The sequence below is a fragment of the Bactrocera tryoni genome, chromosome 5 (genome assembly GCF_016617805.1).
Source record: "Bactrocera tryoni isolate S06 chromosome 5, CSIRO_BtryS06_freeze2, whole genome shotgun sequence".
NCBI lineage: Eukaryota > Metazoa > Arthropoda > Insecta > Diptera > Tephritidae > Bactrocera > Bactrocera tryoni.
In genome coordinates, this window is record NC_052503.1 from 18,585,925 (window position 1) to 18,613,487 (window position 27,563).

Below are 27,563 nucleotides of genomic sequence, written 5' to 3' on the forward strand. Positions count from 1 at the left end.
AAGAAAAAGTTCCCGGCCTGATACAAAACTGGAGCTAACAGAATTCATTCAAGCGACTATTTCCTATTTTCAGATCTTAAAAGAATGCCCGCTTGGAAGAAATTTATTGATGTAGGACAAATCATACTACAAAAATGGTATCGGAAAGTTAGGGGTCGTTATAACCAGTGTATCAGGCCGGGGACTTTCAATTGAACTGTTATAGTAACAATCAACAACATTCATGTATTGAAAACTTTATAGGGTTTGAACTATTCGTAAAATATATTTAAAGTACATTTACTATAATATATATGTACATTAATCGAGCTATTCCATTTTTTCGTCCTCAAACTTGTCTTCATCTTTATCGCTACGTATCAGGCACTCCTCGTAGGTCCATTTCGGGTATACCCGCTTATATAGATACATAAAAACTGTATCATAAGAACGTAGCTGTCCATCGAACACACATTTCATGTGACCGTGAGTTCCCAAGGATTCCTTTATATGACCCAAACGACCACATTTTGTGCGTAGTTTAACTGGTTTGAAATAATCGACATCTTCTTTATTGAAGAACATATAACGCACTGTTGCTGATTTGCGATTGATTCTCATTGGATGTCCACTTAAGACAATTCGTTTCAATACTACTCGATCTGGATTACAAGAAAGCACACAACCGCGCGCGACCAGCGCTAAAGTTGAATCGGGATTTAGTTTGAAAGCTAGTACAGGAGCAGGGGGGAATTGAATTGGAGCAAAGAAAGTAGCACAGACGGTTGTGTGTGGCCGGAAGTAACGTTCATACTGAAAGTAAATTATAAATAAACATAGGTTTAAATTGATTGGTTTAAGTTTTCAAAATATTTGCTTACTTTGTGTTTGTCTCCATTTGTATGTTGACTGAAAATTGGATTTACAACAAAGCGGCGATATCCACATTGTATTATTAAAGTCTCTTTCGACTTTATTGGTGCCTCAGAATCGGGCAACCGCTTAAGCACAACATTCATCACTGACATCTGGTGCTCATGTGGTAGCAAACCATATATGACAAGACCTTTGGTTTGACGAGCTGATATATAGGTCAACCATTTAGTTTGCGGCACATTTATGATGTATATGGTTACATAGGCGCCATGCTAATTAAAGATCAAGATTATTAATTAAAATAAATGATATTCAGCGAATATTCTAAGAAAATATTTTTTCCAACTCTCACTTGAAATCCATCAACTTCCTTAGCCTCAGAAATAATTCGACGTTTTGTCCGATCAAAATTTTGAAATTGATAAATTCGCGCATAATCATAAGGTAAATTCTCTTTCACATCCCATGGTGAGGTTCTGATAAATTATAAATTCAGAATACATACATGCAAACAAATATGTTATAAAAATTTTTTTTACCTAAACGATTCTAGACCACGGTATTTTTGAAAACGATCTCGCGCTTCAACATCTAGTGGTGTATCAATTTCATCCGGCCACAATTCATCAAGACGAGCTTCCTTTATTTTTTTCAAAGTTTCTCGTTCTTCATGAAAGTCCATTTGGAGATCATATTTTTCGTCATTTATTGCAGCATCTGATACCGATGCTGTTTCTACAAACTCTTCTGTATCTGAATCGGGCTTTTGCATTTCTCCGTCGAAAGATTGATTTTCACAAGACATGAACTCATCCTCTTCATCTTCATTACTTTCATCTTCACTACCACTCATGTCACTGTCATCACTACTATCATCCTCTTTTGCTTCAACCGCTTCAGCATCTGGAATCCAAGCAGCCTGATATGTACTCCACCCTTTAGGAACACGTTTGACTAACTTAGTTTTCTTTGTTTCTTCTTGCGCTGCTTTGATTTCCTCTTCAGTTGGCCATGTCTGTTCTGCATCCATAGCATCTGGTATATTTTCTTTTTGCAATGTAGTTTGCTTCTGTTGGTCTGCTACTCGAACTTGTACTTGTAAATGTTCAGTCCGTTTATCTAATTTAAAAGCATCATGTGTGGAAACTATTTGTTGCATTTGAAAATCTCCCAACCCAGGAATGTGTACAAGAGAATTTTCATTAAGTGGTGCTCCACGCAAAAATCCAGTTACTTTCAAAGTAATATTGTCGTCTAATTGATTTGACTGAGCTTCAATTTCAATTTTATCACTGAATAAGTGTGGCCTATTTGTTTTATTTGGAGGAACATTCTTTTTTTGCCCACCAATACGACGCATAACGTTGAGACCTTCGGCATTGGTATCCAGTTGCATGATTTTTTCTTTTGGTAAAACCTTTGATATAAATTTCTGAACAGATGCCTTAATATCACCACGTTTTTTAGGGTTTATTGATTCTAAATCCATTAGTGCTACAATTGGTGAGGGTATTCCTTGAGCAGATATCATATTGAAAATCCGGTGACCCCACCGATCAAATACCTCATCTTCTCCCATAGCCGCTGAAGTTAACAGTAAGGTCGTATCACAAGCCTTTAAGTAATCCAACACTTCTACCTCACTTCCACGTCCTATTGGTGGAATAATGAAAGAAAATCTTTGCTTGAAACGTGGTAGATTAATATAGGTAACTCCAGTGTCTGCCCTTTGTACAACAGCTTCATCATCACAACTCTCTAATATAGCTAAAGCTGATTTCGCGTCAATTTGTTGATGCATTGGCAATATGCAAACCATGAATGGAGCGCTGTGCTGAGTACCTAACTGTAGTTTTTCTAATCTCGCTTCTTCTCGTTTCTTTTTACGTATCTATTAAAAAAAATTATTTATAAATTTTATCATTATTATAAACTTGTTTAATATATAATTTACTTGATTCATTTGGTGTCTACGCTGCTCTCTTCGTTGTTCTTGTTTGTGTTTATGCGACACCGCTTTAAGTGAAACCCGTCCTTTCAGTGCATTTTCTATAGCTCCTTTCGACCGATGTCGCCCAGTTTTGTGAGCTTTATTTGTTTGTTTTAACGGCCCAGGCCGATGAAACACCTCAGACATTTTGCTAAATTATTGTATATACCAATAATACAAGCAATAAGAAACTTGAAAATATTTAACAAAATACCATGTGTTTCGAATGAAAGCACGTTCACTGGAAGAGACAAGTGTCAGAAAACAAATTGTCAAAATGACACATAATTGTGACAGCTTACAAAGATGCCATGTAAGAGTTTTTAATTAGTTGAATGTCAGTATGGGATTTATGTGAACAAAAGTTTCGGTTAGATTTATCTAGTTGACATAAAATACTTATAGAAACTTTGCCGAAAATTTTTGTTAGCGCTCTTGAGTAATTAAAGGCGCATTCACGTCACAGTTCATACCAAAACAACAAAGCACAGAAAACAAAGGGTATGCCACAATGAACGATTTGCTGTCAGTAAAGCGTAAAAATTAGAGTAACATTTTGCTAGGCTTTGCGTCGAAAACTTTTTATGTGAATGGAAAAGTGTACATCGAAATTTTCTGTCAAAACAAATGTCTGACGCAAAGAGGAGTAAAACTTCTATGTGAATTGGCCACATGTGATTTAACCGATAGGCGAATTATAGGGATATTATTGACTGCTTTCCATACAGGCTTAACAATTCATAATTTAGCAACGAAGCGAAGAAAAAAGGGTATGTCAGAAGGAACGCTGGCTTTCCGCGTTTCACTGTAATAAAAATAGCGACGCTGTTAAGAATTGCGTAAAGAGATGAGACGTGGCCAACATTTCGCTTGGCTTTGCTTTGTGCCTTTTCGATATGAACGAACTAATACAAAAGCTGTCTGTTGTTTTTGTTTGCTGTATCCGTTGAATTTCAAATAATTCTGCGGGTCTGCTCTGGCTAACGTGTGTAAACGTAACGGAAAAGGAAAATAATTTAACTATATTTTAATGAAGGGATTTTCGTCTAAAGTTTGTATCAGATTGATCTCAAATATTTAAAAGACGGTTAATAAAGCTTTGAATATTTATTTTATACATTCAATTGTTTCAGTTTTTTTCTTTTAATTAATAACTTTTTTTGGCAAGTAATTATGTACATACATATATGTACTAGTGATAATTCCCAGTTACCACCGTGTCTACATCGATTTGCACTGTGCACACATTGTGCGTGCTTGTGTATTATCTCGTACGTAATCGTGGACATTGAATTTGCCATCATCACCATTGACGGTGCCTCGACACTTCAATTGCCTGGAAATAAAAAAGCAAAAGTGTTTGTTCTAAACTTGTCTAATAAAATCACCAAAACTGATGTTAATAATTAGATTTAAACTCTCAAATATTTGAACCTCTTCTTTTTTTGTATAACTGACCTGGCCACAGCGGAGAAAGCAAGTTCTACATTCAATCCAGTTTTTGCCGATGTTTCCATAAAGGGGACATTGTGCTCACGTGCTAGACGTTCGCCATCCTCACGTTTCACTTGTCGTTCACTATTGCTGCAGTCTGCCTTGTTACCTGCATTATACATACATACATATGTTTTTATAATACATTGCAATATATTTAGACTTATAAGATCACAGTTGATAATAATGTAGAAAATTTTAAGACTAATATTATTTCTTATTTCTTATATGGCATATGGGTTCAGGCTGTCATATGAATGATCTATCTATCTTTTAGTTTTAGACCTTAGGTACAACACTATTTAGTACCTCTCTGAAATTTCAACCAGACTGCTCCATATCAAATATAATTTTTTTTTCCTTTTGAGTCCAAAATGAGTAAATTCGGGCCAGTACGTGCTTTATGCATCGGTTAAAGACGATAACATCAAAAAGTTAAAGTAACAGTGCTTGAATCGTTGAATCAGAGAGCCAACAGAAGCTCTCAACATCTTATGCTAGAACCGCGCCAAAAAGTCAGATGCTTGCTGTAGAGCATACATACTAATAATGCTACCCGTGTCGCCTTATGAATATGATGTCAAAACTGTCCAGCAAACTAGTGAATGGTGCTCCAAAACCGAAAAAAAATCGTTGAAGGCACCGAGAGCCAGCCCAGGGCGATAAAAAGTGGAGAGTTATAAGACAAATTCGATGAAGCGTTGACATGCTTGTATTGGCTCGGTAGCATATTTTGAAGGTGATAATAAGGATTTATATAAAGTTTTTGTCAATCCGGGTCATTTTTGATCAGATGGTATACTTAGCACTTATGGGTATCAGTTTCTTATAAATTAAGTTTATACTTGTATATTTTAGATTTGATGCAAAGTAAACAACCTGAAATAATCACCCTATATCTACACATTTATATTTCTGCTTGGCTAAAAGGTATAACGTACATACATACTTGTACATATATATGGGTATGTATGAATGCATTTGAATACAAACCAATAAGCACAATCACAACATCGTCCTGAGTATAATCTCTGATCTCGCCCAGCCAAGCGCGAATGTTGTCGTAAGTGGTTTTATTGGTGACGTCATACAAGAGTAGAAGTGCTACGAAAAGTAAAATAATAATAAAAAAACACTAAAAAGTCTGTTGAATTTTTTTAATATTCTCAACTCACCGTGCGCATCGCGATAATAGGTGTGGGTGACGCTGCGAAATCGCTCCTGACCAGCTGTGTCCCAAATTTGCAATTTGACGCGTGTGCCATCCACAACCACAACTTTGTTCTAATAATTGCAAAAATGTGTATAGATAAAAAGCTTAGGCATGTACAGTTATATTTACGTATGTATATGCTGTTTACTTATAACAAAAATACATATAAATTATGTTATTTGTACTAAACACTGCTGGAGGTACACACGGTATTGAATACAGGGTTGGCAAACAAAAGCAGTATTTATTAACGTCAACGAAAACTTTATTAGTAAAAAATGGGACTTACATACATGCCATTAAATAGCACTTTGGCTTAATTACACACGATATTTACATATACGACATTCACACCATGTATTTAACAACTGATCAAATTTGACTCGGAGCGTCCATTTCAAATGCGCGCACAAACCGAATCGATAATAAATAATCAAGAGTCCGGGTCAAATTTGATCAGATGGTATATGTAAATCCATAGAACACAGAAATAATATATATTAATTAATTTTATATTTATATTAATTTTTATGTGATTATAGATAACTTAAAAAATTCTTAAAATTATAAGTCGTCGGTTAAGGATTTGTTTCATGTTAACTTTTTCTAAAAAATTATATAGGACAGCGGTCCGATAAGTATTTAATTTCATCGTCCGAACACAAATTAATTTTATTTGGATAAAAAAATTAAAATAGTAAAATAAAAAAATATTTAAAAGCTCTGTTCGCTGACTCTTTTCATTTGATGGTCGTCGTTACAACTTGGACGGTATGTGCCGATTTGACAGCGAATTGCAGAAAAACTTCTCATGTGACAAAGGGAGTTGAATAAAAGCGTCGTCACGAAGATGTATTTTTTAAACCTACGGAAAATGTATTTATCAGAAGGGTTAATAAGTTGAAACTTCCCTTCCTTGAAGGCTAAGTACTTATCGGACCTCCCTCGTATATATATTTAAATAAAAAGCTATTAATTATTGTTAATAATCAAACAGTATTACAAAATACATAAAACCACAAGCACAAATAATAGAACTTTAATCAACTACCTGGGACTGTTAGGGTCTTTAAAAAGTATTAAACTTGCTATATTTAAGTGATGTTAATTGAAGAAAATACAAACTTTCTCATGATGTATACCTTTGCAGCATATCTTTGGATCCAACTTATTTTGTACTAAATAATTTTTTTCATTTGCTTCCTATACATATGAGATAAAAATATTAAAAACCTCTTTATATACTATCTGATCAAATTTAACCCGGATCGGTCATTTCACAGTGCTCGCAAACTGAATTGATAAATATTTTTTCCTACGAGTCGTCCGTCCGTGTATGTTAATGACGATAACATCGACTAAATCTCAAGATCCCTTATGGATTGACTCAACGTAAATTAAATGTTGAAGCTCGAATTATTCGACAAACACGAATACATGGCGTATGAGTAACCTAAATGTAACGTGAGGCATTATACGTATATAACTGCTCATAAGTCTACGATTGCCACTCAGTTTATTCCACCATTTTTAGGTGATTCATTTTAATATTTATATAATTGCTTATAATTATCATATCTCATCAATATATACTCTTGTATATTAAAATTAGAACATAGATACATACATACGCGTAAAGAGGAGAACACACAAATAGGTACGTACACTAAAGTTAAGAAAGACACGCGTGCAACAGTTTTGTCCATTTCACATCAGCCCTGATGACAGTTGACAGAGCCGTTTCTTACCCGATAATCAATGCCTACTGTAGTTATATAATAGTGTGGCATGTATTTTCCATCATAAAATCGTATGAGCAGACAAGTTTTTCCAACACCAGAGTCACCCAACATAATCACCTAGAGAGCCGCAATTAATGGAGAGTAAAATGAGGAATAGACAAAATAAGTGTTGTAGCTTTGAAGTGCTTGTGGAAAGATAAAGGCGGCGGTGAGCTAAAGGCGCGTTAAAGACTTCGAGTTCATTAAAGACACAATATTTCATGGGTAGCACTTAGACATATGCAGATAATGTAAATCATTCGAAAACAGTCACACTGTTACCCAATAGCTCTTGAAAGGTGGTTTAGTCTCTTTCTTTTCTTATTATATTTTACGTACATATAGTATATAGAGATATGTGACACTTTTTCGGAACGTATATGTTTTTATAGAACTTTATTGAAAAAGTAACTGCGAAATCAGGGGGTTTCCTATATGTAGGATGAGATATTGGTTCTCATTTACAGACCCCTACACTTTTTTTGGAAATAAATTGTTCTGTAAGTTTTATATTACTTTCGTATTTTTATTTTGAGAACTTCGAAGCCTTTGGCGATCTTAAGATGATCAAATGTCAATATATCTGATTTAAGAAAATAAAAAATCTTTATATTTTGAAGACTTTCTTAACTCAATATAAGAATGTGAGGCATGATTATTGCCTTAACTGACTCCTCTAAGAGATTAGTGAGAGTATTCGCTTAATGCTTTTATATTAAATTTTGTTCTTAAACCGTTATATGAAAAATGGTAATGTTCACGTTGGACATTTATACAGATTACGAAAAAAGTAAGCAAAAAAAAACAAGATTCTTTGACATCACCTTTCCCATCATGTCGTATTCCTCCTCGCCATCAGCATAAGTCTTGACGTTGCTGGTTGGTGGCGCCACATGAACATTCGGCTGTGTACCCAACGAAACCATACGCATTAAAGCACGCCCAGCCTGTCTACAAAATGTTGCACTATCCATAGATCTGGAGAAGTTAGGACATGCCGCAGTTGTATCATGAGCGTTGCCAGTCCTTGAAAGCTCTCCAGTATTGTGCATCATCAATCCGAACGATCGTGTCGATTGTGTCAAACTACTCCTGCGTCGCGCCGGTAAACTACTGTCGGCAGTCGGTTTTAAATCAGCACTGGCAATGGTGTGGTGTCGCGTAATTTTTGTGTTACCACTGTTTTTGGTGCCTTTGAAACAAACGCCACTATGTAGACTGGTACGTCGTAATTGTTGTAACGGCTTCGTGGGTAATTGCAACTGCTGCTGTACTTCCTTCTCCTGATAGTAGTGATGATGCTTAACGATACTTGGGCGCCGCAGATATTCATCATCTTCATCGTCTGAGTCTGATGTGACATTTATGCTTTTGCCGGGCGCATTTGTGGTATCCGTGCTCGGTTGCGACTGCCCGGGGATATTATATTGCCATGTAGGCTTGTGCAGGGACTCACGCCGCGGTATGTCAGCGCTGTCATGATCGGTGTCTTCGCTTTGTGCGCGCGTATTTATTGGCATTTTTGTGGCAGTTGATGAGCTGCCTGCTGGTACGGAAATGGGATGAGATGTGGGGTGGGGAGTGGGCTGACTGACGCGGCACACACTTGATGTACGGCGCATTGTTTGTATGCACTAAGGAGATGTTGTGATTGATGACTAGTAATTAAATTACTCGGCGAAGGCTTGAGCTTTTTGTGCTCGTGTTCTTGATTTCGTTTGCTTTAACCTAAATTATTGACGTTTTCGGGTGTGAGTTGGCTTTGTGAGTGATATTTTAATTATAATATTTTTATGTATGTATGTACATTAGTTAACTTTTTTGCTGCTTTTGCTATGTTAAATATAGATTAGTACTAGATGTTGGTTGGGAATATATAGTAAAAACACTTCGAAGTTAGTAACGTCGTATTCTAGTGAATAAAACTTATTATGATTGTAACAAAAATACTTTTTATCTAGAAAGTTTACGCTTGTATTTTTGTCGATCAGATTCTGGTTCTTCTAGTCTGCTCTTTGACGTTGTTCGGCGGAGGAGGGATCTACAAGTTTTTAGTCAACTACGAGGAACTATCTGATTTTATGAGAAGTTCTTTATAGTAGAAACGTACTTCAATTTATCACAAGTTAGTCAAAGATCAATCGATATTGAAATAACTTACATATTGACTGATATCTGGGAAAAGAGCCGTGAAAAGAGGATCGACACAAACCACCTCTTCGTGGATTTCAAAGCTGCTTTTGACAGATAGAAAAGGAGTTGCCTTTATGCCGCTATGTCCGAATGTTTGGTATCTCTACAAAACTAATAAGGCTGTGTAAATTGATGTTGAGCAATATCAAGAGCTCCGTCAGGAGCGGGAAGGACCTCTCCGGGACGTTCGATACCAAACGTGATTTCAGATAAGGCGATACGCTATCGTGCGACTTCTGCAGAATAAAAGGTCCAATCTTCTATAAGAGTGTACTGCTGCTAGTGTATGCCGATGATATTGATATCAGTGGCCACAACAACCGCGCTTTCTGCTTTCTCCAGGCTGGATAAGGAATCGAAGCGAATGGAACTCGTAGTGAACGAACTCTAGCCATCAAACAAACTGTCGTTGCATTCGCGACTTTTCTCCCTAGTTACTTTTCACAGTCATAACTTTGAAGTCATAGATAATTACGTTGATCTTGGAACCAAGAACAAGGACAGCCTCGAAATCCAACGCAGAATAACTCTTGCCAACTGGTGCTACTTCAGACTGAGTATGCAATTGAGAAGTAAAATCCTCTCTCGTCGAACAAAGACCAAATTCTATAAGTCACTCATCATCCCGTACTGTTATATGGTGCAGGGGCATGGACGATGACAACGTCTGATGAGTCGACGTTGAAAGTTTTCGAGAGAAAGGTTCTGCGAAAGATTTATGGTCCTTTGCGCGTTGGCATTCAATGGAACGATGAGCTGTATGAGATATACGACGACATTGACATAGTTTAGCGAATTAAGAGATATTTTCATTATCCACTATTAGGATAGCTTATAAAATTCAACAAATAAAAGCGACTACCAAACACTCTGTCGAAAATTAACTGAAATCCATGTAGACACCAGAAAAGACATTTTGAAAGTATTACTAATATGTTTAAAACTATTCGTAAGAATATGTTAATTGTTTAGAAGAATGAAACTTGTGGAACTCTTCACTTATCGAAACACGATCACAGGTCTAACAAAGCCAGCTGTTCGTCATTATTTGATTATTATTGTTGTAATATTTTATGAAATTCTTTGAACACTAGACATTAAGCCCATAAAATTGTTGAACAAATAAAAGCTTATCTCAACTTGATTTATCACACTAAACGCTCACTAACAAATTATTATTTGAAACTAAGTTCAGCAGTAATACAATAGTTACTTATCAACTTAGTGTTTATTTTATTTACAATATCAAATAGCTACACAATTGTAGTATTTTATCAGCTTCTCTGGCATACATACGCAATAAAATCAAACAAAACAAGATAGTGAACAAATTATGCACATAATCTTTTCTACTCATTAAGCTATCGCCGTAGATTTTCGCAATATTGCCATGACATCCGCCTTCGCAACGCCGCTCACAGTTGTGAAGTGCGTTCCAGGTAGTAGGTAATCAAGCGCTGCGCTTCCCGCCAACCACTCTCCACTGCGCCATGCACCGTCGAATAGAAATGTGTATGCGTCGCTTCGCCAGCGAATTGTAACAACGGTTTACCGTCGCTGTCAGCGGTAAGCGGTGCGGCTAAATCCCAACCACCTGCGCGCAACTCGTCGGCATACACAGAACGGAATGTATAACTACCGCGGAAATTGGGATTCGTGTACCAGCGTGTGCGTAGAAATCTCAATGGCGATGGTACCTCAAATGTGAAGAATTTCTTGAAGAGCCAAAGCAATGCTTTAAGGACCTCAGCTTCGGGGAGAGTTTCCATGTGACGCGCATGTGGTCCAATAATCCAACCTTGTAGTATGCGTGGTTGGCAGGAGACACGATAAAAGCCGAACACGCTCTCCAACCAAAAGTACTCAGAGTTACGCAATTCCGCCAAGTCATCGTCGCGCCAAAGAAAACAAAAGCCCGACCAATCAACTGGTGCGAAAGGTTCAGTGAATTCCAGGAAAAACTTGTCGACTGTACCCAATTTGAGACCGTCAATGGCGCGGCATTTGGCAAGCGGTAGTGCAGGTGAAAACATTTCTTTGTGGTTTTCTTTGAGCACGCCCAAAGATACGGTGCAGATGACATGATCCGTCTCGATTAATTCACCGTTCCAAAGACGTATGAGCACGTCACCGCTTTTTGTTCGCCATTCAATATTTTGCACGCGCGCATTAAATTGTATGCGCTTGTTTAGCAAACCCATATCGTCTTTTGCTGTTTCATCCTTCTTCGCTTGCATTAATAGACGCAGAAAACTGCGAAAGCCTTTATCTTTCCAGTTTAGCAGTAGATCGCCTTCACATACCCAATATTCGAGATGACCTTGGCCGGAAACTTCGAAAAGGTGATCTGATGCTTCAATTGAACTTTCGAATTTCTTGTAGTTTTCGAAGAACTCACGCGCCACAGTCTTATCAATTTCCGGCGACTGTTGCAAATCGCGCCAAAAGGCCTCTGTGAGATATGTGCCTAAAGAGCCTTCGTAACCCTTCAAGCCCTCCTGACGTTCGGGTATCAAATTAAAGGCGATTGACTTGAGCGTATTTGCCACTGTTTCGGAAAGCACCTCCTTGTTGGAGCGCACGCATTTGTAGTCATCGTATATGTCACCTGTTGGCTGCAGCATATCCAAATTGCACACCGTCTCATAAATAACATTACCTTTTTCACCGTGACACCATTGTGCCCCCAAGTCGACTACGTTATCCGCAAAGGGTATTGTGTGTACGCGTCCGCCATAACGATTTTCAGCCTCGAGCAGCAGAACATTTTCGAATCCCGACTGTAGGAGCCTTGCGGCTGCAGCTATACCTGCAGAGCCGGCGCCAATAATTACAATACGCGCTGATTTCATTGATTTCACCTTTGTTGTCTTTTGTCCGTTTGTTGTTGCCGTTGACATACCTTCTGGCCGCTGGCAAATGCTCTTGTTTATGGCAATGTCGCTGTGCGCTTTCTTTTTGTTTCGTATTATCTCACTTAAATCGTATGAAACTATCTCTTTGCACGCTCTATTTCGGTTAGTTGTGCGTTGAGCGAGCGTATTGTCACATACACGTCTTATTATATCGGCGTTCGCTGAGCAACTAACTTGTGGCACCGTCGCTTTGTCATTGTCGTAGCTCCCACCACCAGCTGTTATGCTAATCCGGTCGAGGGTGCTGATAGTGGTGGCGATAGCGCTCACGAGCGTGTGTGCGAGCGTTGGCCATGCGACGCGAGTGCATTGAATATTCAAAAATTGGCGAGCGCACCAGCGTATGTGTGTCATAATTGAAATATTTGATTGGAAAAATTTGTTGTTTGTTTACATTTATATTTCTTAACTTTTTGTTTGACATTGATATTGTTTAGGCTTAGTTTCACATTGCCGATTTGAGTTCAAAACTAAAAAACAACACCGGTAAACAGTTTGCGATCCGTTTAATAATAACAGCTGATTTCATGAAGTTACAGAAACTACTGTGAAATGAGTTTTAAATATGACTAATGTAGTTATTGAATTCATTCGATATAAGAGCTCAGATCGTTGCTGCTTCCTTTGTATGGCGACTACAAATTAAAATGTGAACCCTTCTTTTGCATTTTTGATATAAAAACATTATCATAAAACACATGTTTATCAATTTTTCAACTAATATTTGCAGAACTTTTAATTTAAGATAAAAAGTAGAGCGACCGTCATAATGTGAGCGTTAGAAGTGTTTCGACCAACGTCAAACAAGTTTTTGTGATGAGTAGGTACGAACCAAGAAGTTTTACAAACCATAAGTAAAAAAAAAGAAATCTGAATAAATGGCTGATATGCTCTACAGTGAGAGAAACGGCTGATTTAGCGGCGATTTATTAATAATTTCAGCAAAACTCACGCTATTTTTATACGCATAATTTTGTATTGTAGGTAAATATTCATAAAATGTTGGTATCAGAAGAGGTATAATCTGAAGAAAATCCCTCGTAAGTATTTTATCATGAGTATCTTTATCTATTAGTTCATCCTTTGAGGAGCGGAAACTTAAGGGATCGTCTCAGTGTGAAATTTTCGAAAAATCGATTTTGTGTTGTGCATTATTGGATAGTATAAACTGTAATAAATATTCTTTCAAATATTGAAATCGAAATTAAAATTATTACGGTCGCTACAGCGTTTCTTGTAGAAAGTGAACAGAGTGGGGAACGTAGCGACCCCAATCTTTAAACGCGTTTTTCTCAGAATGGTGTTTTTCAAACCGGTTTCCACTTTCAAAGGAAGAGTTTTAAAGATAACTAGTTCCAATTTGGAGAAAACATATTAACGTCATTCTCTATCACGCTATGGAAGCTTTTTTTTAATCTTCCTATTTTTTCTACGAAAAACTGTCGTAAGATATAGTCAAATTCGATACTTTTTGTTCAAACCGTCGCGACGGTCGCCATTTTGTCAAATTAAAAAATCTCTCCATAGCGACTTTCCTACAGATTAATAATCTTTTTGAAATTCTCGTTTTAGACCAAAATTGCGACCGAAATCGTTGACATCGTACAGGACCTTTTTTTACCTGTCATTTCAACAATTTATTTAACTATTATACACTCGATAAACAAACATAAAAAATCATTTTGTATTCGTCATCAATGTATTTATTTATAAAAAAAACTAGGCCGATTAGTTAATTTCAACACTAAAAAAAAATAACACTGAGACGATCCTTTAACCTCATTACAGCATCGTAATGCATGGAGCCGATGAAAAAAGATTTGTCTTCCATTGTGTTAGTTCATATTTGTTTCGAGTGTGATAAAGTGAAATTTTCGAAGGTATTTGTTTCCAGCCGTCTTATGTAGAATATGTCAGCCAGTATAATTATAACTTATATATAGCACATAAAAAATTGCTTGTATTCTGATCCATGAGTTTGCTTCTTGCGAGTTGCTTTTTTACTTGTTATCAATAATATAGCTGTTGATATATGTATACTACACTGAAAAAGCACTCGCTTGGACACTCACATTGAAGTTACAAAAAAGAATTTAAGTATAATATGCAAGAGTTCGGCATCAATTCGGACATCATCAAAGCGACAACAATGACTAATATTTAAAAAATTCATTGATATCGAACCCTGCCGAAGTTCACCAATTTTTCGTTATTGCCGATAAAAGTTGATTTTTTAATTAATCAGAGCTAAATTAAACATTTCTTCAGAATTTCGTTGTGGAGCCGCTATACGCGCAATGTCCATAAAGCGGATACTGGTTGCTTGCACTAGCCCTCATATCAGTTAAAAGACAATGCTAATTATTATATGTATGTAGATATAATGGATAATATAGAGCCTGAGCGGAAATGGAAGACGATTATCTCACAAGGCTTACTCTTCCCTTGAATACAATTAAACTTGGTAATCCTGCAATTTTCTTCAATTTAACAAGTCTTACTGTTATATACTCGTACTTTATGATGCTGCTGCCTCTATTCTCTCTCGTTTCTAGCAAGTACTCGTACGTAATAATTACTATTATATTACAGAATACATACATAGATAAGTATATACATATGTATATTCATGCGGTTGTTTGTTTTGAAAGTTTGTTTGTCTGCAGGTTAGGAACATTAATTAAGTTTTAATTGCCTTAAGCAAATCATACAGTAGCGTATATTGCATGAAATATGGACTCTTACTGCGATAATCAGAGTGAGAGGAGATAATTATGCCAGAAGTTTTAATAATTAGAGTTCAATTTATTTCTTACAAATTAAAAGAATGCAAATAAAAGTTTGTTTTTTCAGTTATTAGAAAAAAAAACTTGAAATGTTTGTAGGGATGATTTTTTAATGATAAGTAATTTTGAGGACACTGCCTTACAAACTGACAACTGCTGACCGAAATCTTCTTGTATGAGAGGCTTTTTTATTTGAAAAAAATATCTGCACGATATTCGGCATTGATTATTGTCGAAGGCACCGCCACAATCTCTAATCATATTAGTATATCATAGCACATAGCTGCGACACTTTTTATACGACTCTATGAAGGGTATTATAGCTCCGGTGCCGCCAAAGTTTAGTTTTTATACTCTTGCAACTTGTTCTTACAGAGTATAATAGTTTTGTTTATGTATCACCTAAAACTAAGCGAGATAAATATAGGGTTATGTATATATAAATGATCAGGATGACGGAAAATTTGAAATCTGGGTGGATTTCTGTCTGTCCGTCCGTCTGTCCGTGCAAGCTGTAATTTCGGTAAAAATTGAAATATCTTGATAAAAATCGGTACACGCGTTCCTTAGTGCAAAAAAAAATTTCGAGTACGTAGACGGGAGTAATCGGACCACTGGCACGCCCACAAAACGCCATTAACCGAAAACCTATAAAGTGCCATAACTAGCACAGAGGATTGCAGTAGCTAGGAGCTTAGCCCCGCCCTATAATAAGTTTAATGTGCAGACCTCCGAAACTACTAAAGCTACAACAACCAAATTTGATGAGCGGAAATATCATAAGAACCCCTACCGAGAGTATAAAAGCGGATGAAATCGGAAGATAGCCCCGCTCACTCCTCATATAACGGTACGGTTAAAAACTACTAAAAGCGCAATAAATCAATCATTAATTACGCCATTAAATTACATTAAATTTTACCTCTGAGATGGTATGAGAGGGCTTTATGGGAGCAAGAATTGACGATGGGCGCGGCATCACGCATCACATGTCTTGGGATCTGACCGACCGATTTCGACTAAATTTAGTACGTGGCATTCTGCTCATATTCCTATGTCATAGTGGGTAAATGGGACCACAACCACTCCTACTTTCCATACAACCCAATTTTAAGTCCGTTTGAATCTTTCCTTTCTGGTGCACATTATCAAGTCATTACCAAAAGTTGTCCAAATCCAACCAAAACTGTTCAAGCCCCTAGGTTTTGAATATGTGGGCCCCAGTATCTTTAGTTGACTTTTGGCCGAAAATATCGGCCAATGTATGTGATATACAATTGAAATTCAGAGAGACATTAGTGACATTATGTATCAAAAACGGTTGAATCGGGTCAATACTCCAAGTCAATATCGAATATAAAGATTTTCGTCCTCAAGGTGACTTTATGCTGGATATATTGGCAAATATTTGAGTTATCTCAATGAAAATTGCAGAACTGTTTTACTCATAACGGTATATCTTTGTGTCTAAAATAAATACAATTTCTTGACCTAGCCCCAAATAACTATTAGCAGGATTTTCGAACATCCGACTTGTTTTGCTTCATATGATTGGTGATTGTATGTGAGGTACCTTAATGAAACCCAGGGAACATTTTTTAGTATGTGGCATGATTATAGTTAATAACTAGATAATATCGGGTCGATAGTACCCCAACTACGTTTAATGATTTTCGTTTTTCTAACAAATCTTATGTCGAATTTGTCGGTCAGTGTATGATTTATATAAAGTATATGTATATATAAAACTGCTTATATTCCGGTCCTCTGGTTGGCGTTTTACTTCCGCGGTTGCATCCGCACTTAGCCCTTTCTTACTTGTTCAGCTTAGCCGTGTCACATAAGAATATTTGTTATATACATAATATGGTATATAATACTCAAAAATTATACATCAACTGTACTTACAATAACAACAATCTATTGCATATTTCTTAATACTTATACAAGGATAATAGCTTTGTCGACAAGTATGTAGTATGTAGCTTCATAAGCGTATATGTGTATCTCAGCACTCTTTGACCGATTATTTAGGCCAGATAACAAATAAATCTATCCACTTTCCAGAAAAAATGCTTTGAAAGCTTTTCCGCTTGAGCGTACAATTTCTTCATACTCATCACCTAAGCCCAACGAAGCCTGTTTCAAAAAAAAGGCAAATAAATAATAATCGGAGTTGCTAACGTCTTCTTCACGTGTCTATAGATGCGTAAGCAAAGGCAAACTAGAAGCCACCCTTAAGGCAAACGTTTGCAATTTATATATTTCAATATTTTCAACAGCGCTACTGGCAGTAAGGGTACAGTTCACAACTGTTGAGATTTGGTACACATCCTATTATGCCATTGTCATATTTTATTTATAGCTAAATGCGTACATGCGTTTGCTTAAATGTAATTTTAAATTTTCAATAAGTTTTTCCACGACTTTTGTGCCTTTTCAACATTTTGTGTACTTGTGGGGGCGCCTCTGCAAGCAAGTAAATATATACATACATATATTTATATGTGTGTATTTATGTGGGAGTCACCCCCAAACGCTTTGACTCTGATAATATTCAAATTTACTGTGGTAACCAATAACCACAACTCTCTCTCTTGCCGTCTGCCCTCACCCCATTTCCTTATCTGTACTTTTTCATTACTCCCGTGCAGCATGAAGTCGAGTACATATTAATAAGTTGTGTATATTATCGATTTTTGCGGCATCACATTTCAGCGGCCTTCGACAGTACGCAAATAATTCATGTGCTCAGGTGAATTGAAGCATGCACATACGAGTACGTACATACATATGTATGTACATATTTTTTACTGCACTACGTAATTATAAATAGTTTTCACAATAACGAGTATGGCATAAATATGATAATATGTATGTTTGGCGGATAAGTTTTTATATGAAAGTAAATATTTCACATGAAACACAAGAAAAAGCGTTAACTGCGGCTGTAGCGAAGCTGTAATACCCATCATACATAGCTGCAATTCGAATAGCATTATTGGGTATCATAATATCTTTAGCCTTATTTGAATCGGTTAGTTTATATGGCATTAATGTGCTATAGTGCTTCGATCAGAACAGTATATTCGGAAATTGTAGCATTGACTTGGAAAATAATTTGTACCAAATTTCGTGAAGATATCTTATCAAATAAAAAACTTTTCCATACAAGAATTTGATCTTTATTGTACAGTTTGTATGGCAGTCATATGCTATAGTTGTCCGATCTAAACAATTTGTGGGAAGATTATCACGTTGTCTTGGATAATAATATGTGGCAAGTTTCGTAAAGATAATATATATTCTCAAATAAAAAGTTTCCCATACAAGGACTTTACTTTGATCGTTTAGTTTGTATGACAGTTACATATACATATGCTATAGAGGTCCGATATCGACGTTAACGACAAATGAATAGCTTTTTGGGAAGAAAAGGACGAGTGCAAAATTTCAGAATGATATCTCAAAAACTGAGGAACTAATGCCCGTATATATAAATTCGAATTCGTCTGGACTGACAGACATACGGACATCGATTCAGCTCGTCACGCTGCTCATTTGTATACATTATATGTACTATACAAGTATTTAAAGTTTCCTTCTGGGTGTTACTAGTTTCGGGGCAAACTTAATATGCCCTGTTCGGGGTATAATTATATGCAAACACAATTATCTATGTAAGTCTTTCTGTATATGAAATAATTTATTTGTCTTCATTTACTCCAATGAAAAAATTTAAACCAGCCTAATTCCACATTTTGTCCTTGCTCTTTTAATTTCAAAAGTTTACTTTGACCTTCACACAAGTTGATGGTTGAAAAAAAAAACCAAGTCATAATGGTCAAATTTTAATCACTTTTGATGATGTAAAATAAAACCCTACAAAGGCAGATAATATATTTTCTATAGCTATGTATGTATGTATGTATATACATAGCAGCAGAAAATAGGACAACGATTGTGCGCTGTTAATTACCAACTTTACCCCAATTTTAATACGAGGGCAGTTTGAGAATTCCAATTTTACAAGGTAACATTTCTTACCTTCGTGGTTTCTTTTACCCGCTGCTTTGAACACATACAATTTATAAAATTAGCTAAAGGCACTGAAGGCCAAGCCAATCGAAGATTATAACAAGTATAGGATAAACTGGATTAAGTGTTGGCATGCTTGTATTGGCTCATGGGGGTATTTTGAAGGCGATCTTTACTAGTTTTGTATTAAAATACGTAAAAATCCGGGTCAAATTTGATCACATTTTATATAGTAGCTACAGAAAACTTATAGTAGTTTTTAAGAAACTGTTGGAGGAGAAACGATTCTGAAAGCGCAGACAATGAAAATAGATCGCTGTGACCAGTAAATTTAATTTGTACTGAGAGAAATATTGTCAAAAGTTCATTTACTACTCTTTTGACAAGTCTTCGCGATAATAACATTTCAAATTAAAAGAAATTGAAAAATTAAGATGGAAAAATACTGAAAATTTTATCAAATCTATAGAGCTATTGAATGGTGCTAATTGGAATTAACGCGAAAAACTGACGTTACTCAGGTCGAAAGTGCAGTCGCTGGTGGTTAAACAGTGTGTAAATCTTTACATAACATGCTATGCAAGATGTCATGACATTTTGAGTTCCTTTTCCAAAGGGAATTTATCTGTTAAGAGGTTACATGGGTTTTGGGGTTTAAAAAATCGTATTTTTTTATTTTCTTATTAAATTCTACAACAGCTCTAGAATATTGTCCTAAATTTTCAAGTTGTTCTGAGTAATAGTTTTGGAGATATAGTCTTGAGAACTTGTGCTTCGAGGCTAGCTGCACCCTCTTTAAACGCGTTTTTCTCGAAACTGTGTTTTTGAAGTCGGATTTCTCAAGAACTATTTAACCGATCTTCATTTAATTTTACACAGGTCTTGGGGATAAAATTCTTAAAGACTTGGATGAAGGATTTTTTTTTTCGATTACAACTATTTGGAAAAAAATGTCGCGATATTTTCACTGAAATTTAAATTTTTTTTAAAAATGTCTGCCAAAAATTCAAATTTCTGTTTTTTCCTTCGTTCAAGTTCTAAGTTAAGTTTTTAACGAAAACACGGATTTTTTTCACCGGAATTGGTGTCGCAATGACCGAGTTTAAAATATTTTTTTTCCAAAAATTTCAGAATTTCTTTGCCAATGGTGTATGTTTGTAACAATAAAAAATTCTAATAAAATATTTAATTTTTTATAAGAGAAAGAAACTGTTGAAAAAATGCTGTTTTTTACCCGAGGAAACTCATGTAACCCCCTAAGATACAAGGGTAGAAAGGAAATTTTTTTGCTCACTCTTTGAGTTCCGTTCGAACAGTTTTATATTTTACAAAATAACTTTTTGTATTAATCCAAGAAATTTATCTATGTATGTATGTAGTATATCAACAGGTAAAATTGAACCTCTAATTATAGGTGTAGTGGGACATTTTAAAGCCTAATAACGAAAGTATTAAGAATAAAACAGTATTACTTGTTCTAATAGGAAACAAATTTTAGATTGTTAGTGAAGAGAATATGTTAATCGGAAAAGCTTTATTCAAGATTCCAAAAACTTCTTATTTATAAGTGACCGGAGAGATTAACTGAGAGACAATTACAAATTTCACTTGGTAAGTTTTCCGGAATATACTCGAACATTTCCCTGTATTTTTGAGATACCTGTACTAGTCCCTTGCTTTTTGAGATATAAATCTTTTGAAAAAGAGAGTTTGGAAAGGGCAAAGTTATCATACAAACTGATCGAACAAAATAAAATTCTTGTATGGAAAACATTTTTATTTCAAAATATATTCTCTCGAAAATTTTAACAGATTATTATGCAAGGCAGCGCTAAAATTTCCGAACAAATGGTTTAGATCGGACGTCTATACCATATAGCTACTATATAAGCTGACCGATCAAAATAGCGCCCTTTTATGGACAACTTTTTATTTTACAAGATATTTTTATGAAATTTGCCGAGATTATATTTTAAGATGGCGCTACAGTCTCCGAGTATATTGACCTAACCACTATAGCATATAGCTGCTATTAAAACTGACCAATTAAAATCAAGATAAAGGTATTTTCTACCCTTTTATGCTATATGAAATGCAGCTGTGAAGGATATTATAGCTTTCGTTAAAATTTTTTCTTGTGCTATCTTCAAATTGCTGAGTTAAAATTAAGATTAATTAACACAGCAAAACATAGAAAGAGACTGAGTGCCGTGAGAATTTTTCTATTCACTTTTATACAATTATGTTGCCATAGTGCATCCTTTGTAGAAGTTCTGTTAATTACTGCTTACCATAATCAACATGTTGTCTCCATTGGCAATATTAACTCAAGTAAAATTATTAAAAAGAAAACGGCAGCGAAAGTTACTTAGCCTTGTAGCACCGTACATTTGTAAAAAACACATAAATTGGTGTGCCACAGCCACAAAAAGGAGGAAAGCTAGGCTAAGCGACTAGAAAAATTTTAAGCGCCAATTCACATCCATAAATATGAGTTAAAAGTATACGGTTTTGTATTGAAATAGCTAAATATACAGTCATCTACATTTCTATGGATACTTTGCGAAGATAGCGGGAGAAATGCGCATTAGTCTTCTGAATGTATGAAGCACGTTTTTAGCTCAAATTTAACTTTTTCAAATATTTATGTATAATTACAGCAAATATTTGAGCGCGAAAACTGTCACACTTCACAAATAATACTTGTTTTACGATCCATTTGTGCGAATGTGCCTATGTTTTGATGTTAATTTTTCTATTTCTTCAACCAACATCTAGTTCCATGATTTAAATATGCACAGCTATTACCTTTTTCAAGCGTGAACAAAACAAAAATTAGTAGTTTAATTAATTTCTGAGCACTTTTGAAATAAATATCAAATTTAATTAAATCACAGTATCTTAAAAATGTTTCATTTGAATTAACAACAATTTTTGCACTGTTTCACACATTCACTCACGAGGCGCTGTACGACAGCAGTGACCGAGCACAGCGGAATGCAGCAGGCGTTTAAATTAACTGAAACGAAATTCAATGTCAATGGCGACTGTCGTCGCAGCAGCAGTGGAGTTGCGTCGTTACAATTGTAGTGGGTGCTATGGCCTCGTATGCGTGTTGTTGGTATTGTTGTAGTAATAATGCAGCAGCAGGTGAAAAATTGGCGCACTGTGCCAGTTATGAAGTACGCTTAGAAGAAATTGTCCGTGCTTGTAGGCATGACCGAGTACATGAACACACGAATAACGGTATCTTCCTCAAGCGCTAACATCGCTGTTTACACACATATACTTAACTATGTATGAATGTGTGCATGTATGCCTGCATACTATGCCTTTTGCACACACGCACTTACACTTTGTGGCCCCCAAGGTGGTCAACAATTAATTTCCGTGTGCAAGACTCACTGTATTTCACACAAGTGTACAAGTATAGCGTTGGCGTCTGTCTAGACGGAGTGGACCGAATGGGCAGGAAATGCGCAGAAAACTGAAATCAGCGCATGCTGTATGGCTGCATTGAAGCCATTAATCGTGGTAGCAGCAGGCGGTAGCCAACATGCCGCTGTGTTGTCATGTTGTCTAACTGGTGCGCAACATGTTGATAAGCGTCTAAGTTATCTTCAACATGTTGTTTTGTATACAACTGTGGATTTTCGTGGTTCTTATAAGCATATCTAAGTATGTGATATAAAACTAGTATGTGTGATTTAAATCTTTATACATTCAAAAGAATTCGCATTAATATGTGCTTATAGTCGTTTTTTGTCCTCATCAATGTTTCCGCAGATTAAATTATAATTTGGAGGCGGACATTTTTTCTGGTGGATTTCAGCTGTCAAAATTGTTTGCAGTTGTGCTCAAAAAGACATCGATAACATCGATTGTCGGATTGTTGTCAGAATATGGACTATGATTTGAATGTTTTATATGAAATAGAATTCCGCAGTATTATCCCTGTGCGTCCTTTTTAGTATATGTCATTCATTGGAAGCGTAAACAACAATGATTTTTTTCGCTCAAATATATCGAACTTTGCACTTGAAAAAGTGGTTTTGCGGAAATATCTTCTAATTAAATTAAAGTAATAACTTAAATCGAAGAATGCCTCAGCCGGTAGTCATTTTTGGGGAAAGTTCATGGTAAACAAGTTTGATTTTTATTTCATTACTAATTATGAAAATTGAAAAGGAGGAGAAAGCAGTCAAAAGCAACGCAATTGGGTAGCATAGAATTGTTGCCAAGATAGGTTGACGAAGATTTTGCATAATAGAGCGCTATAAAAAGAATACGGATTGTGATTATTGCCAAAAAATGGTTAAATTACCACAAATTTAATAGCAAAAAATCATGTGAAAGCTGGCCAACCAGCCAAATCAATGCCGAATATCCATGTCGCCAAGGTAATACTATGTCTGGTGGAATCAGAAGTACGAGCCGTATTATGAGCTGCTAAAACCAGATGAAACCAATAATGGGGAATTTTACCAACAACTGCTCATGAAATTGAAACGTGCGATCGCCGCCTAAAATTTGCGACTAAATACGAGGCAATAATTCGGCCTCATGTGGCAAGCTAAAACCTATTTAGAAAACAGCGGTAGTGAGGTTTTGCCTCACCTGCCTTATAGCTCAAACTTAGCCCCTTCTGCCTAACATTTGTTACGGTCGATGCAGAAAACACTCACTGGAATATGGTTATCATCAGAAATTGGTAGGCTTCTTTAGCCTTCCTATGTCTCACCTTTCTGCCTACATATTTACTTAGCCTCTTTATTACTACTACAACTCCACCATAGCGAGGTAACTCACTTTATCATTACTGATTTTATTTTTTCCCAATAATACTTATTATGTTGCAAGTATAAATTATCTTCTAAATTGATTCTAATAATCGACAAGGTACACAATGGTTTTAATAAATACCATTAAAAGTTTAAATCTGTCAACCAAATTTAGAAGGTTATAACAAAGTGTATTCACTACACAAAAACTCCGTTATAATTGGTTTATTCATATAAATTGTCAGAAGCCAATATCTGAAACGGCTGACCTCATGCAGGACAGTCCCATACATGCTTACATTACTTAGTGTATGCCAGGGCGTATGAGTGATGCGCGATGAAGTGGCTGGCAAGTGCTTGCAAACATGCACGGGACAGGGTTGTATAGATGTTTCTATTAGTATGTATCAATCGCGGTACCACGCTAAAATAACTAATTTAAAATTGTAAATGTAGTTAGCATAAGCGAAGGTCTAAAAATTGGAGTTACTGGCAGCAGATGCTCTAAATAAGGATGATCAAATTATACATAATTAAACTACTTTAATATTGACGCAGCCTTTTTGAAAAATTAATTTTTGTACTGAGTATGTTATAAAAATTTTTGTTGCTATTGAATCCCCACATTGATATATTGTATTTAACTTCTATTGTTTTGTTAAATAATTATAATAACAAAAATATATTTTTGTTAAGTATTTGAAGTTGATTTCATAAGGTTAATTGTGAGTTTTAGGTTTAGTTAAAATATTAGGGTAGATAAAAGCTTTTTTAAAGCTTAGTGGTGAATGTCTCCAGCAGTGTTTAATACAGAAAACAAACTATTACATATGCTTATTAGTTGCTTGCTTGTGTAACCGATCCGGAAAAGAAGATTTAATTCAATTAATTTTCTATGTTGCTGACAGATCTGTACCGGATATTACAGATAATTGGTTTTGTAAACAAATATTTTTATTTTTTAAAGCTCTTTTTGTTCCGCCTTGCCAGCAGAAGCATAAACAATTAAGTAGTTTAACTAAAGTAATGTCTCTGATCAAATATAATCCTCACTGGTCGTGGTTAGCTGCGGGTGAAATCGAGTCGATAAAAGAATTCTTCCTAGCTTGGCATAACCTTTTTATATGTACAGATGAAGTGTGATCTTCATATGTCAATAGTTAGAAAGGTTTGTCTAGCGGTTTTCACGATAGAAAACAAAAAAACGAACAAGGAGTTTGCTTGAAATTTTGTGTGTCCAAGAGAATCACGGCTACAAAATCATTGAAAATGACGCAGAAGTGTTTTGGGGAGTGTACTTTATCAAGACCCCAAGTATTTAGTGAAGGTTATGAAGTCAACGAAAGCTTGTCGCATGGTACTTAGGAGTACTCCTGAGAGTAATATCAAAAAAGTTAAAGAAAAAGTGCTTGAAAATCAGAGCGATAGCAGAGGATCTCAAAATTATTAATGAAGCGACTCTATACATTTTGGTTAAAGTTTTGGGTATAATGCGCCTCAATGCTAGACTCGTGCCAAAGACCCGAATCTTTTGCCAAAACGGCGTCGAAGAGAGGTCGCAAGACCATCTTCAAACGCATCATTACTAGGGCGAGACGAATATTTATGAACATGAAGCCGAAAGAATTCAATAATCTAGCAAATGGCGTTTAAAAAATTTGCTGAAGGCACTGAAGGTCATCCCAGCCGAGGCTTATAACAATTGTATGGAAAATAGGATTAAGCATAAGTGTGTATGAGCTCAAGAGCATATTTTGAAGGCGATAATAAATATTTCTTTTAAGAAACGTGAAAATCTTTTTTTTTTGTTTTTGCCAGTCTGGGTAATATTTGATCATATGGCACAAGTGTATCACGGTATCCCAAAATAATGGTACCTTATCTGTTGTGCTTTTACCACTCGGTTACAAAAGTATGCAACTAACAATGGTTAATAAATGTTATTATTTACCGTTAAAGCGATGCCGACTGTGGCAGAAAAGGAACCTAAACGAAACTCGCCCGTATTGTACTTTACCAGGAATGATGTTTTACCAACACCGGAATCGCCAAGCAATATTGTCTAAAAAATATGAAATAAAAAATATTAGACGATTTCACTTCTTGAATAATAACACATAAACAGTACGATTTATTAATAAAAAGTGGTTTCACTCGAAAAAATTACCTTATGATTGACCGTGTCATCGAACGGAGGCTGCGGCGGTTGACAGTACATGCCAACTTCATCGTAACGATAGGAACGCCAACCATCTTCGTATTCATCGTCCTCACCATCACCATGAAAGACAGCGTCTTCAAGAGCATACATTTGCAATGCCTTAACCGGTGGACGATAACCCGGATAGCCGGTGCTGTAAGCATTGCTGCTGCTGCCGCCGAGACTGGAACCGATACCGCTACTGCCACCGCCACCAAAACCGCTGCCGCTGGTTGCATAGTTGGCGCGATAGCGTGCCGTCTCCTCTAGGCGGCGTTGCGTGGTCTCGGGATCTTCGAAAACGTCGTCACTCATACTGCTGGCATCGTCGGGTATATGGGACATTTTCAATTAACACACTAGGCACACACGCGATTTATAACAAGCGAGTCCTTGTAGTGCGCGAAATATAAAGCGAAGTAGTAGTAGTGAAAGGATGTTTCTTGGGAAGCAGTGTTGGGGTTAGGCATTACACGAATATTACTTATTTAAATTATTTTTTGCTTTAATATTTTTGGTGTTTCACATTAACTAGTTACTTATACGACTTGTTTTAACGGGTGTTGGTGGGATACTATTTAATACTCAACGGTAATTTCTAGTTATAATTTGAGCAACAGGTTTTTTTTCGTAACAACAATACAATTAGCTTTTTATGCACAGTTTTGAAAGTGCTGTAGCAAATGCTTAGTTAAATAAAAGCTAATGGGAGTTTTAAAGCTTTTGTAAAGTTCAGTTTTCGCGTGCTTTCAATTTCCAAATACGTTGACTGAAATGTAGTTTATATAATAACAGTCGCTCATCTGTTGGTTAACAGTTAGTTGTACAAAAATGGGGTTGGTGTTTTTACAGTTATCACTGTTTTATTAAAATCACAATTGCTATCAGTGGCCGCTTTCGTTTTTCTCTCGCCCACATCCAATTTTTTACCGAACAACGAAACAATTCAGTTTTGTTTATACACTTTTCACGATTTTTTTGTTTTGTTGCAAAAGAGTTTGTTTTCCAAGTATTGGTGTTTACGTGGGTTTACTTGACAAATTATTTTAGTAGCTAAGGGTATGCTTTGGGGAGCCTTTGCAGCACGTCATGTGGTAAATTTATTCGGTATGACCATATGTTAGGTTATGACGTTTCTGCATTTAGAGTTTGATTGTCCATATGTCTTTCCTGTCCGACTCTGAGCAATATCGGAGTAGTGGCGGTGGTTTGGCAATGTTTATCTTTTTATTGTTTTTAATAACTGAAGTTTTTAAATGTAATTTTGTATGTGAGTATGTTTGTTTTTATTTGCACGAGTTACGTTGTTGCTATTTA

General features: G+C 35.9%; 3 protein-coding genes across 5 annotated transcripts; all 3 read right to left on the bottom strand.

The window, feature by feature from the left end:
- Window positions 1-245: 245 nt before the first annotated feature.
- On the bottom strand, window positions 246-3,082 carry LOC120777914 (pre-rRNA-processing protein TSR1 homolog). Its single transcript, XM_040109497.1, has 5 exons — window positions 2,810-3,082; window positions 1,395-2,746; window positions 1,208-1,331; window positions 861-1,127; window positions 246-792 (listed from the first exon to the last, which is right to left on the bottom strand). The coding sequence occupies exons 1-5, from the start codon at window positions 2,990-2,992 to the stop codon at window positions 310-312; spliced, it is 2,409 nt and encodes an 802-aa protein (XP_039965431.1). The 5' UTR covers window positions 2,993-3,082; the 3' UTR covers window positions 246-309.
- Window positions 3,083-3,955: 873 nt separating this feature from the next.
- On the bottom strand, window positions 3,956-27,545 carry LOC120776556 (ras-related protein Rab-26). Of its 3 annotated transcripts, none has more exons than XM_040107309.1 (6): window positions 8,158-9,774; window positions 7,301-7,411; window positions 5,515-5,623; window positions 5,333-5,443; window positions 4,304-4,448; window positions 3,956-4,181 (listed from the first exon to the last, which is right to left on the bottom strand). In XM_040107309.1, the coding sequence occupies exons 1-6, from the start codon at window positions 8,953-8,955 to the stop codon at window positions 4,067-4,069; spliced, it is 1,389 nt and encodes a 462-aa protein (XP_039963243.1). In that variant the 5' UTR covers window positions 8,956-9,774; the 3' UTR covers window positions 3,956-4,066. The 3 variants fall into 3 exon arrangements, with proteins under 3 accessions (XP_039963243.1, XP_039963244.1, XP_039963245.1); XM_040107311.1 differs by lacking the exons at window positions 7,301-7,411; window positions 8,158-9,774 and adding exons at window positions 25,998-26,108; window positions 26,214-27,545 and having other exon boundaries at window positions 3,961-4,181; XM_040107310.1 differs by lacking the exon at window positions 7,301-7,411 and having other exon boundaries at window positions 3,957-4,181; window positions 8,158-9,771.
- LOC120776555 (peroxisomal N(1)-acetyl-spermine/spermidine oxidase-like) lies at window positions 10,667-13,435 on the bottom strand. Its single transcript, XM_040107307.1, has one exon. The coding sequence runs from the start codon at window positions 12,793-12,795 to the stop codon at window positions 10,942-10,944; it is 1,854 nt and encodes a 617-aa protein (XP_039963241.1). The 5' UTR covers window positions 12,796-13,435; the 3' UTR covers window positions 10,667-10,941.
- Window positions 27,546-27,563: the final 18 nt, after the last annotated feature.

Excerpts from the sequence above, each read along its gene's own strand:
- LOC120777914 (XM_040109497.1), bottom strand. The coding sequence starts at position 2,992 with ATGTCTGAGGTGTTTCATCGGCCTGGGCCGTTAAAACAAACAAATAAA. Across the intron at positions 2,747-2,809 it reads GTAGACACCAAATGAATCAA|ATACGTAAAAAGAAACGAGA; the intron begins GTAAATTATATA and ends TTTTTTTAATAG. Across the intron at positions 1,332-1,394 it reads CGTGGTCTAGAATCGTTTAG|AACCTCACCATGGGATGTGA; the intron begins GTAAAAAAAATT and ends ATAATTTATCAG.
- LOC120776556 (XM_040107309.1), bottom strand. The coding sequence starts at position 8,955 with ATGCGCCGTACATCAAGTGTGTGCCGCGTCAGTCAGCCCACTCCCCAC. Across the intron at positions 7,412-8,157 it reads AATACGACATGATGGGAAAG|GTGATTATGTTGGGTGACTC; the intron begins GTGATGTCAAAG and ends GCGGCTCTCTAG. Across the intron at positions 5,444-5,514 it reads CTATTATCGCGATGCGCACG|CACTTCTACTCTTGTATGAC; the intron begins GTGAGTTGAGAA and ends TACTTTTCGTAG.
- LOC120776555 (XM_040107307.1), bottom strand. The coding sequence starts at position 12,795 with ATGACACACATACGCTGGTGCGCTCGCCAATTTTTGAATATTCAATGC.